Source organism: Polypterus senegalus, chromosome 8 (assembly GCF_016835505.1).
Source record: "Polypterus senegalus isolate Bchr_013 chromosome 8, ASM1683550v1, whole genome shotgun sequence".
In the NCBI taxonomy this organism is placed as follows: Eukaryota; Metazoa; Chordata; class Cladistia; order Polypteriformes; family Polypteridae; genus Polypterus; species Polypterus senegalus.
Window position 1 is genome coordinate 124,430,555 of NC_053161.1, and position 13,734 is coordinate 124,444,288.

The 13,734-nt window shown below is 35.3% G+C and overlaps 1 protein-coding gene across 1 annotated transcript in view; it reads left to right on the forward strand.

Moving 5' to 3' along the window:
• The window catches only part of otogl (otogelin-like), a 224,147-nt gene that overhangs the window by 117,398 nt on the left and 93,015 nt on the right, over positions 1 to 13,734 (forward strand). The window contains exons 26-30 of the mRNA XM_039762177.1: positions 24 to 50; positions 605 to 772; positions 2,823 to 3,101; positions 10,531 to 10,648; positions 11,443 to 11,522. Of these exons, the coding sequence (XP_039618111.1) occupies positions 24 to 50; positions 605 to 772; positions 2,823 to 3,101; positions 10,531 to 10,648; positions 11,443 to 11,522 (672 nt within the window). The remainder of the gene's footprint in view (positions 1 to 23; positions 51 to 604; positions 773 to 2,822; positions 3,102 to 10,530; positions 10,649 to 11,442; positions 11,523 to 13,734) is intronic.

The window sequence follows — 13,734 nt, forward strand, 5'->3', positions numbered from 1 at the left end:
TTCAATTTGTTTTATATTTTCAGCATATGACTGTGAATACTACAATCGAGGTACGTGTACATATTCTATACAAGTATTATTTAGTGCTTTAAGCAGGTAGCTAGGAAACAATTGATGTTATCGATCCATTTCTCCAATTATAACCATTATCCTACATACTTTAATCAGCTTTTATATGATGTGTCATTTTCTTTCCATAGTTAAGCTGGAGAGAAATTTTACTTAAACTAATCCATGTATTTTAATTGAATTAAATCAATTCTTTTTTGAGCACCCCACAATTTTATTTTTAGTCACATATGACCAACAAAATTGTAGCACAAGGAAAAAAAATATTTTTTAGTGCATTTTTTAATTAAAATCTTGTCACTTAACATTTTTTTAATATAATTTTTAGCACCATGAGATTTGAGCAAGGTAAACAGTTACAGTGTGACTAAAGGTAGATTTTTCATATGGTATATACTTCCAAATATTTGCGTTACATAAAGGTGTACGTCAGTCTGCATGTATGTGTGCATTTGCATGTGCAAGCTCTCCTTAGAATTAGTTAAGTAAATGGACGGTAGGAAAGATACAGTAACATTCACACTTTCTTTTTCAGAGCTAGGTGAAGGACCTTACATACTGTTTAACTCTGCCTACAATGACACTGTTTTTGGTGCTAATCTAACAAGTGGAGAAGTGTTTCCATTGCCAAAGATCAGTGCAGAAGGAAAAGTTCTTTTTAATTTTATGATAATAGCTGGACTTTATAAGGACAGATTTTCAAGTAAGATCTTTTAAGTTCTTCATGTTTTGTTTATATTTTATCTCCAGGTATGGTAATACTAAACACAATGCATTAAACTGTAGATGTTAATGAATAAAACCAATAAACAGTTAATTGTTTTTGTAATATGCCTTCATTTAAATTAATTACACTACTATGGATGTGGCTTGACAACTTATTTTTTTAATATTCTCACTTTTCTCATTGAGGGTGTACAAGTAGTAAAGTACATCGTGAAAATGTTCATGTTAGTTAATACATCGATTAAAAATGTACAATTCAAACCAGTAACTCGTTAATCTTTACATATAAATAACGATCAACTCAGAGAAAAAGTTCAGATTTTATGTGTGTTGAGGTCTCTACGTTCAGTCTGCTCATTTAGTTAAGATGAAAGTTGTCACTATTGCACAAAGCACACATTACAAGGTGTCTTACAAATTAAACAAGAGTAAAATTCTAAATTGACAAAGTAAAATACAAGATTATTTAAAGCGCAACTGATAATCTATGTAATGTACTTCATAAATTCATTAATTTAAACCAAAATAGTGCCAAACAGTTCATAGGTTTAACATTATAAAATGCAAAAGCAAATTATTTTTGAACCAACGTTTAGTCATTAACTTTCATTCTTCTTGACAAAGCTGTAATTTTAACACTGACGTAGAACAATTTAAAGAAATCAACAAATACATACTGTATAAACACAAATAAGTAAAGGTGAACTAACACTTTCAGTGTTAGTCTTCCTGAACTAGACTTGTGAAGCATGTTTAAGCACATCCAAATAATGCATTCAAATATTACAAAACCTCCTAGTCTATTTGTATAAGTAACCATAAGCTGTGCTGTAGGTTTTGAGTGTTGCTGTTAAATACATACAAAAGTAAAAGTTTCAAAGAAAACATGCCATTCACCTCAACTTACAGTAGTGCACTGATCACGATTCTCTTGATGTGTTCAAAATGATACATATTTGAGATCTGAATATCACCAAAGTATTCATTTAATGTATGCTGCTAATGAAGGTGCTTTTCCTATGTACAGTTTCTGTTAAATAGTAATATGGGACTGACTTTTTCTTGTAAATCATTTGGCAGCCTAATTTTGAACATATGCCTAATCAGCAATTTGGTTTTAATAGATGGATGTAATGCATGGATTTAGACCAGATGTACAGAAAAGATATGTATCTCTCAGTTTACCTTGATAGCTCTATTTACTCAGAAGATATTATTATATTTGTTTATACTGTTGAGATTTTATTTGTCAGATCTTTTAATGTTATTTTGTTTTGCTAATAACGAAGGATTCTGATGTAAAAATGTTAAAACCATTTTTATTACTATGTCAATCAGTGACATAATAATGAAAGATATCAGATATGTGGTATTCAGTCTTTCTGGTGAATAGACTTAAGCCTACAGACTGAATGGCACTCTGCTTCCTAACCGTCTGAGCAACTGATCAGGTCAAATGTCAGTTTCCGTATCTATTACTGCACATGAGGATCAGTATCAGATTTAAGTAGAAGACTTGAATTTCTCTAATCCATCACAGATGGGAGGAAAACATTAGACAGGTATTATTAGTGCAAATACAAGGATATACACTTCAGAATAATAAAAATAATAAAAATATTTCCACTGGAAAGTGCTGTATAATCAAAAATACATTAATGCCACTCTGCATATATTGCATTTGTAAACTAGAATAGATATCTCTCTGTTCTTTTTCACAACCATGAAACTTGGTTTTGTGAAATTACATTAAATGAGGGTGCCACATAATTTAATAAAATGTTATAAAACTTATTACCTCCATTGTCTATCACATGGATTGCATTTTTCTTCATTGTAAATTTTATTTATTAACCTACATTGGTCAAGATTTCTTCTAATACTGACCAAAGCCATACCCATACAGTTCTATAACTGGGTTGTAATTGGACTTCCCAGACTGACTTTAATCACTAGTAAGTATTATAAATATACATTTTTGCAGTAGCAGTATCTGAAGCAATTACAATTTTTCTTCATGCTAACAGGGTTGCCAGTTGTGTCCTTTGAATCAGCAGAGAGGCCAAATTACTTTCTTTGTGCTTCTGAAGATGGTTCTCTGAGGCTGGAACAATGGAGTGCTAATGAAGATTTTAGAAAAGAGGCCACCTTCTTGCACCACCAGGGCCTGTGGATGCCAGGCTACAGTTCCTTCGAGTTGTATAACCAAAAGGGCTTTTTTGTTACACTAACGAGGCTTCTTGTTAGAGCAGTGATGTATGACAATACAGAGGAGTTTAAACATATCAGCAGCTTCACAATTGAAGGTAGGCTGCCATTCTTCTCTCATTTGTTTTGTTTTTTTTTTGTCAGTAAACTGCCTCATCTGCAACCTAAATGTTTGCTGCTGTTATCTAAAATAAAGGTGGTGTGCTATTAAAGTATATTCTGATGCCAATGTATTAAAAATGATTGCATTTATTATAATGTGTATATTTTTTGCAAGTGGCATTATGGCACTAAGTTTAGTATTGCTACTTTACATACCTAACATTATGAATCCCATATCTGATCAGTGTCTATTTGAAATTTGCATGGTTTCCCCTTGTCTCTGTGGACTTTTCCTTACTTTAGTTTTTCTACAAACATTCCCTTGTTAGGGACAATTTAAAAATGACAATTAACCTACATTTGCAAGACTTGTACATAGATGCATAGGTAGGTCCCGAGATGGCCTCACACCCAGTGGTGCTATGAAAGGTTCTGTTCCCCATGACCTTTAATTGGATATTTCAGAATGTTATTTGTATGGTACAATAAGGGAATTAGCTTTGACTGAAAATATAAATAATCAGGTTAGGTGCATTGGCGACCCTAAATTGTCCCTAGTGTGTGCTTGGTATGTGGGTGTGTGTGTGTGCCCTGCGGTGGGCTGGCGCCCTGCCTGGGATTTGTTCCTGCCTTGCACCCTGTGTTGGCTGGGATTGGCTCCATTAGACCCCTGTGTTAGGATATAGCGGGTTGGATATTGACTGACTGACTGACTAAAATTATACTCAAGCTGCTGTCTATTTCCTGAACCCACAGAAAGCAGTTGTGTGAAGCCAGAAGTAAAATCAGTAACGTGGTATGTAAGGTGGAAACTTACCCTTGAGGGGCATCATTCTGACACAGCCTCACCTACAGACAATGTAAAGTCATCATTTAATCTAATCTATACATGTCTAATGGCCAATGACCAATTCCCCCATTATCAAGGATTATTTAAAATACAGTAATTGATATTCAAAATGAAAATTTACAATTAATTCTTTATTTTGAACTATATAAATATGTATTTAAGTGTAAACATAGAGAAATTATGTTGAATGTTTCCTTGAATTTATAAATTAGCAAGGAAACTTGCAGTCTGCCCAGCAATTAGAGATATCCATTAACTCTGCTAGTATTGTGCTTCTCTTTAATTAATTATAACTCTCAGTGGACCACATTCAATTAACACAGTAACTGAATGGTCTGCAATTCAATTATACATATCAAAAGTGCACTGAATTGAATAGCTTTATCACTTTATTCAATTACCTTTATTGTTTAATAAAATCTTTTAGTTTTTACTTTCAATCAGACACGATCACCCATGCCATTCCTTTTATCTAGGACAATACAGTACAGGTTATGAAATTTCTAAAACAAAAAGTCATAAATAAGAAAAGACTTCAAGAGTCACAAATAAGAAAACATTTATTAAATTTGCTAATTCCAGACTAATGAGACAGAAGGCATGCAAATTATATACAGATAGTGAAGGGGCAGGAATTAAAACCCACACCATCCAAAAAGAGAAACATGTACCCAAAATAACATTTTAATCAGTCTATGTGCTTAAATTCCTAATTTTAGTTTCAGTATTATTTATTCAGCCATCCATCCATTATCCAACCTGCTATATCCTAACTACAGGGCCACGGGGGTCTGCTGGAGCCAATCCCAGCCAACACAGGGCACAAGGCAGGAAACAAACCCCGGGCAGGGCGCTAACCCACCGCAGGGCGTGCACACACACACACCCACACACACACCAAGCACAATTGATGATCGCCAATGCACCTAACCTACATGTCTTTAGACTGTGGGGGGAAACCGGAGTACCCGGAAGAAGCCCACGCAGACACGGGGAGAACATGCAAACTCCACGCAGGGAGGACCTGGGAAGAGAACCCAGGCCTCCTAACTGTGAGTCAGCAGCGCTACCCACTGTATCACCGTGCCGCCCCATATTATTGATTCAAGTATTGTTAATTCTTTTGAAAGCAGAAGCTTTGTGAGATTAAGATTTTTTTTTACTGCTTCCCATTGTACTATATTTTTTACAGTTTCAATTTGATTTTTCCTGTATGTGAATCACTGTCAAATGACTCTGCAATTATTTATTTGCTTACAAGTCTGTTTTGAAGAATAATTTGTTACTTACAGTACCTATTCATCTATGAATAGATCCATTACAGAACATGCTTATTCTACTTCAGTGTTGCAGTGGCTTGAGTCTATCTCAGCAGTATTTGGGTCAGGATAGGAAACAGCCCTTGGATGGGGAATCAGACTATCATTGGCACACACTAACATTAAGTTAATTTAGAGTCTCCTTTTCAACTTTCCTGCAATTGTTTGGGGTTTGAGAAAGAACTAGCAGAAACTCACCAAGACACAATAAAACATGCAAACTCCACAAAACAGAAACTGAGAGTGGATTCAATTTAAACTGCTTAATTGTTCATATAATAGTTATAGTAAGGTTACTTACTTTGATTCTGGTACTGTATATTAGTACTGCCAAAATATGTTTTCAAAAGTTGTTTTTAAAATGCCTAACATAAAATAAGTGTATTTCTGTTGCTCTTTCAGCATCAAAGTTATAATCCAGCTTTAGGATTACTCTCCCAATTTTGATTGCATTTTGTTACTGACATTCTTGAACATTAAAACATTTTCTACTCTTTACTGGCTATTTAGACTTTTTAAATTTATTTTGTGCATTTAAATAGATTTGAACTTTTATGTTTTGTAAGTTTATGTTTTATATTGCCAACAGATCAAACCCGATCAATACATATACATTAATCCTCTTGCTGTTTATAAGCTGTGGAGAGTACTGTGTTACAGTGGTTGATGATCTTATTTAATCTCTTAGCCTGTGCACCATCTGAGTACAGTTTTCTATGTTTTGTTTGAATATAATCTTTGTACTCCGGTTTCAATATGACAAGACCAGGTCAACAAGCTGACCTACCGTACTCACCAAAATACTCAAAAACAACAGTGAGTTGAGATGTGAAAGTCTCCAAAATCTTACTCTCTATCACTCTACTTGGTCATTTTTTCCATATGTCTATGGATTTTGTGGATGCTAGGGGTCGCTGTTGCCCCTTTAAACTCAACAGACAGACCTAGGTAAAGGCACTAAGAAGATCTTTAATTCTTTTCTTCTTCTTACAGTGCCATCTAAGCACTACAGCTACAATAAACAGGCAAGACATACAACAATAAACACAATTTTCTAACTTCTCTATCTACTTTCTCCTTCACACCTCCCAGCAAGCTTATTCCACCTCCACCCGACTCTGGCTCCCTTGCTGGGTTCACAGCAATCCTTTATATAGTCCTTGACCCTGAAGTGCCTTTGTTCTTCCTCCCATGTGACTTGCCAGCACATCCGGGTCAGATGGAGAATTCCAGGTCTTTAATCAGCCCAGAAGTATTTTGGGGCTTCCGTCCTCATGACTTCCTAGTACTTCTGGGCTATAAGGGAAGAATGACTCCCAGGTTCTTTCACAGCACCGCCTGGTGGCACCCACAGCACCTAACAGGGCTGAGAAACCGAACTCCAAGTCCCAGGATGCCCTGTGGGAATCTGGAGCACCACTACACTCCAGGGGAGCTGCCATCTAGCGTTTTGGGGGAGGCAGTGTCCAAAAGTATCTGTCTTCCCCCATCCTTCCATTTCAGAGGTGTCCTGGCCGGGTTGAGCTGCTGGCTCTCTCTCACAATCTTTGTGTGAAGAAAAACTTTCTAAAATTTTAGCAAAATTTGGTCTTAACAAGTTTCTAAATGTGTCCGTGTGCTCTTCATAAAGAGTTTACTTTAAAATGACAGCAGGGCTTTATTGCATTAATTCTCTTCTTAATATTACATGCTTTAATTGTGTCACCTGTTGACCTCTATTTGCTCAAGTACTTTAATCTCTCTTCTGGACTTTCTCTAGTGCTGCAATTTTTTTTTGTCTTGTACTTTGGGGACCAAAACTGTACATAGCACTTCAGATAAGAGCTCATTAGTGAGTTGTATACAGTATCTTAAGCATAACCTTCCTTGACTTGTGCTGTGCACATCATCCTATATAATATAGTATACTATTAGCTGAATTGATCATTTGATGTAGATAATGAAGAGTACACTATTAATCCAATATCCTTCTCATAAGGGGTCCTTATCAGGGGTCAAGTTTCAAGCCATGCATTGTGCATTTATATATCATCCCCTTTTCACTTCCTATTTGTAATGCCTGACATTTATCCATCCATCCATTATCCAACCCGCTATATCCTAACTACAGGGTCACGGGGGTCTGCTGGAGCCACTCCCAGCCAACACAGGGCGCAAGGCAGGAAACAAACACTGGGCAGGGTGCCAGCCCTGACATTTAGTTATATTAAATCTCATCTACCACAAATCTGCCGAAGCCTTAAAGTTATCTAGGTCCCTAAGTAACTACTTAGCTGTTTCTACAATATCTGCCTTTTCCCCTAGTTTAGCATAATCTGCAAACTTAACAAACTTGTTATTTATATTCTTAACCAGATCATTTAAGTATGTTAAAAAGAGTAGTAGTACCAGACTGATCGCTGAGGGACACCATTTTTAAAATCACACATCTCTCTAAAGGACACCTTGGCCAGGTCCACTAAACCTCTACTACAACGCAGGCCAGCCAAATCCTCCTCCAGTTCAGCAACCCTGAGCTCCAGGTGCCGGATCAGCTGCCATTTAATGCAGATGTAGCCTTTATGGAAAACTGGCTTCTTCAAGCCATCAACTAAAAAGTTAAACATCCAATAGGACTTGCCTTGCACTGGACTCATTATTAAAATTTGACTTTGACATTAATTTGTATAAATGCTTTTTTTAGTTAAAAAAATCATTCTGTTTTCTGAATCTGTTTTTCACTTCACTCAGTTAAACACACTGCAGATTCATGTATCATTTTGAATGCCACTTCATATAACACATAGCCAGCAGCAAATCTAACAGTAAATCAAAAGACTTAAAGCTATAATTTCTAATGTTGATATTAGGGATTTGTGCATGTAATGCTCTGCTGTCAATGGCTGTATTTACTTGTAAACAGTTAAAATGGAAAACTCAGAAAATAAGATCATTTGATTAAAAAAACCCCAACTTATTCAAAAATTACACTTGTCAAAGAAAAAAATGCAGCACTATTATCTGTTTTAAAATCATTTTAAATGTCATTGGAAAAGATTTAATTATTTCACAGATAATAAAAAGCAAAGACAATTTCTTGGCAAATTTATCTCACATGACAGATACATTATGAGGTATAAAATTTCAGGAAATCACCAGTCAGTTTAAATAGTTTATTTTTACTCTGTCGTTTCTCTGTGCAATGTAATTAAAAGAAAATGCTTACTTGGCCCTTATCAAGCCCTCCTTTGCAACTTTTTCCCAGTAAATATTCTACCTTATTCTAAATCTTCAATATTGTTTTTCCGCAAATAATAAATGCACAGCTTGACCCAAGTCAGTAAATTAAAATATTTGCATTATTAGTAACTGGAATCTCCTCCAAAATTAAGCCTTTATGGAAAATGTTTTAACATTAATTAATTCTAAATGTTTAGCTTGTAATCATTTTTTTTTTATAGACAGAATTATAGACTTTTTAAAATAAGGTTTATGATTTAAAGATTTCATAGGCAAGTGCAGACAGGCATGTACAATTTCATTGAAATTTTCATATCTTCTGTGTAAGGAATACATAGACGTAACTTGTCAATTGTGACAATCTGTTCTGCAATTGATTCAAAAAAAGTATACAGAAGTGGAACTGGGGAGCTCACTTAAAATGGAGGAGTGCAGTGGAAGAAAAAAAATGTCTCAGTTGATTAAACAGATTTGTATACACTGATTACTTGCGGACCATCATGGATACTGCAGCACCCACACTTGATTCCTAATAGCTTTTCAAGTTCCAAAACAGCTGAGGTTAGGTTGCAATTAACCTCTGACAGACTTGTGGGTTCAACCAAAGTCCAATGTATGCAAACAGAGGTGTGTGTACCAAGAGATGTGACAAAAATGTCTTATTCTCAATTAATCTGATTAATAGATTGATTTAGAGACCCATCTTTATATGGCTTATGTACATGGCATTGAGTGAAGAAGGGGAAAGGGTGGTCAGCTGTGATGTACGTTTTAAACTGGATGGATGCTTACACAGTTCATGAGCCCATATTTATGTTTGTTTTATATATTGAGTAGTATGAGTACAACATAAATAAGACAGGTAACATACAAGTCATTTTTACATCCAGTTTTCCATTTTTTAACCTGTTTTGAGGCAAATGGCCCAGGGCAGAAAAGGACACACTCATATACATGCCTGCATTTACCAATGGTAGACCACTTTTGAAAACCCCCTATTATCCTAAAATGCATGACTTTGAGGTGTGGTAGGAATATGGCAGGAGTACATGGAAAAAAATCAGACAGACACAGCAATAAAATGTAAATCACCCCTGTGCAAATGTGCCATGCTCAATAATCCAAATAACTGATTTTATAAGATATCTGCTACTATCACGTGGCACAATGGTGAATTATTCTCCTGGAAACTGAGGTCAGATGCCAGCTCTGTCACTCTGCTTAGAATTTGCAGGTTTACTTCCAGTGGGTTTTTCCTCAGCTGCTTCAGTTACCCACCTGCATCCCTAAGATTTTGAATCTGAATTTGGGCAGGTGTGGGTGAGACTAATCATGGATATCTAAATGAGTGTGTACTAGTGTGGACTTGCTAATCATCTTTGGTTGGGCAATGCCTTGCACCTGATGCTCTGTAGCTGAACTAAATTAAGCAGGTTTGAAAACAGGTGAATCAGCACTTTATTGTATCTGTGATATATCTACAAATGGACGGCTGCAATGCAATATGCTTAGTCTTAGTAGTTGTATTGTACCCTCTCATTATTCCTTTGTACACTTATGATTAGTTAAGTTACTTTGGAGAACATCATCAAGTAAATAAATAAAGCACATTTTTCCAAATAAAAGTTCAGACTTTTCAAATTTTCAACTGTTGCCATCATGGTAATTTCATCATTTTATTAATTACATTACTTGCACAGCTAGTCTTTTAGAGATAAATTTGTATTTCATCAAAAATACATCCCCAGGCAAAGAGTTTTGCATCTTTCTTACATTCATAATACTTTGTGTTTCTTGTAATCCATGTTATGTTTTTAAATTAAGACCAAATATGCATTCAAAACGTCTTAATGAATTCAAATGTAAATGAAAGTGAAGCTCAAAAGTTTTACATTTTTTTAAATTAAAACTATATATTCACCATCTCTTAAGAAAGAGATGCACAAAACTGATTACTTAGTTAGTTAGATAGTGGTTCCAATTCTGGAGTATAATCATATAATCATTATTTTCCCATGAATGTCTTTTCTCTTTCAGACAGCAGTACTATTATTCCATACCGAATGATGTGTGAGTGGAGATATCACACGTGTTCAAGTCCTTGTGTTAAAACATGCAGTGACCCCGAAGCTTCAAAGTGTATTTTTTTACCTCCGTATGTATTTCTTATTTTCTTTGACATTTTTACAACAGTTTCTAAAGTTACGTGCTCTTTAAAAGGCAGGATGTAAAGCTATGACTTCATACTGGAATTCAAACAATAAAATGTAACAGCTTGATGTGATCAGATTATCATTTATCTTCACCAGATATCATATTCTAATAGAGACAAACTACACTGGTGGATCAGACTTAGTTAATGTACTTTAAAAATAGTCCTGGGAAAGTTTTGAAAAATTGCTTCTGAAAGTGCATTCCAGTGTCCACAGTTAAGTTGTTTTAGTGCCTCCCTTTGCCTATTACTGTTGTTCTTAATTCTTTGCCTGGGTTCTATTAGGTCGTCTAAGTTTACATTACCCGTCCTCAATGGTATGTTCTGTCAGCATCTTACTGGCTGTTATCTGCTATTTAAGTTCTCCTGAATTGTCAATAATTCTGTTCCTTATATTGTATTTGCTAATTGAGCATCCCTCTTCTTACTGTGTTGTTTGGCTGCTGACTTCAGTGGAGTCTGTCTCTGTATAGCTGATGATAAAAAAGATATGTCATAGCTTGTGCAAGAAGATTGTGTGGAATTTAAGACTTTAAATAAAGAAACTCTTGGCTCATCTGTTCTTCTTACCCACCTTGGTTACAATTTGACACCTTTTCATATTATTTTCAGATTTTCTGATTATTTAAAGTGTGTCCTAATACAAAAATAAAAGCATTGAGGTTTTCGGATTAGTTTTTAAAATTACATGTCCCTTAAAGTAATGGAAAACCAATAACTTTTTTTCATTATTTTAGAGTGGAAGGTTGCTTTCCACGATGTCCTAAGAATATGATCCTTGATGAGGTAACACGAAGATGTGTCTACCCTGAAGACTGTAAGTCATTTTTCACATCACATTTATTTACGGTAAATAATATTAACAATCCATACATTCATCCATCCACCCTCTAAGTAAAATGTAGTATTATTATTATTAATTCAATCTAGTGTGAAGGGAGAAGTTTAAAATACTTCATGTGAAGCTGAACAAAATGACACCAAGTAGGATCATTACACAGTGACGTGCAAAAGTATTTAATCCCCTTGAAAGTCATCATACTTATATTTATATTTACATATATATTCAGTATTTTTAACTCTTATACTGTAACAATACATTTCCAAAGTCACAATAAACCATTTTCTGTATGGGTGGTTTGCTATACAAATCCAATTAAGATTATTTTGCTTCAGTATTATCTGTGTTTATTCAGAATAATGAATGAGTGGGACTGTGGGTACAGGTTCAATGCCTAATTCAAGATAACATAATTTCTCATTTCTTCAGTGCGACTCAAATGCACTTATCACCACACAATTCATCTTAAAAACAGGTAATGCTCTTTGTATAATTACTGTAAAGATGAAAAAATGACAGATTTTAAAAATCCAATGCTATTTCAAGTAAAAAATTAACACAGGGGCTACATTTGTCAATCTATCACAAATCACTTTGAACTGGATTACTCTGAAACTTAATGAAACAATTATTTAAACTTAGTTACAGTCTTAAGGGTCCCAAAAGCATATTGATTTAAGTCAAAAATCATGAAAGTTCCATTTTGCTCTCTTCAGATAATAAAAGCATCCTAGTCTATATTTATACTGCAACAAATATCAGTTATTTTGTGAAAACATTAATTACTTGACTATGCTCACTTTTCGGTAAGTAGGAATTTATATTTCACTTTTCATTAGTCATTAAATCTTTTGCACTAAAGGAAAAAAAGATAAGACATGAAGATGCAGCTTTATTATGCCAGGCATTAGATAGTGTTATGTTATATCTTATGCAGACATTAAGAAATTCAAACCACAGATCACAGGTGTAACTGAAGACAACATGATTAAGCATATTTAACATGGACAAACTAAACATTAAATAACCATTTGGAGTTATTGACTTATTTTTTGTGTATCACAATTCACAATGGACATCATCCCACAGTGCTTTATACACAGAGTACAACATTTTACATATTTTGCAATGTGATGTAATGCAGATGTTAAATATATTGTATCATATCTGGGTCCCTAAATGTTTCTAATATTACCACTATGCTTTTTTGTTCCTTTTTGGTTTTCAGAGTGGTAAAAATCATGCATAGCTGTTTCTAATTACACATTACCAGCTGGAATGTACAGTCTCTAAAATTATACTATCTAACACTAGACTGGATGTGAAAAAGTTCCATTTACAGATTTAGCCTTTTAAATGATTAAATGCTAAGTTAGTTTCCCCCTAAGTATTAGCAACAATTAAAGGCAGACAGACAGACAGACAGACAGACAGACAGATAGACAGATAGATAGATAGATAGATAGATAGATAGATAGATAGATAGATAGATAGATAGATAGATAGATAGATAGATGTGTAGTGGGGAACGATCTCCTCAGTCTGTCAGTGGAGCAGGAAGGTGACAGCAGTCTGTCGCTGAAGCTGCTCTTCTGTCTGGAGATGATCCTGTTCAGTGGATGCAGTGGATTCTCCATGACTGACAGGAGCCTGCTCAGCACCCGTCGCTTTTCCAGAGATGTCAAACTGTCCAGCTCCGTCCCTACAATTGAGTCTGCCTTCCTCACCAGTTTGTCTAGGCATGAGGTGTCCCTCTTCTTTATGCTGCCTCCACAGCACACCACCACATAGAAGAGGGCACTCGCCACAACTGTCTGATAGAACATCTGCAGCATCTGATTGCAGATGTTGAAAGACGCCAGCCTTCTAAGGAAGTATAGTCGGCTCTGACCTTTCTTACACAGAGCATCAGCATTGGCTGTCCAGTCCAATTTATCATCCAGCTACACTTCCAGGTATTTATAGGTCTGCGCTCTCTGCACACAGTCACCTCTGATGATCACGTGGTCTATGAGGGGCCTGGGCCTCCTAAAATCCACCACCAGCTCCTTGGTTTTGCTGGTGTTCAGTTGAAGGTGGTTTAAATCGCACCATTTAACAACCAATAACATTTCTTAGAAAATAAATAAATGTAGGCTTTTAAAAACGAATTTCAAATAGAAGCTGAGCCGAGGGAAGTATCAATTAA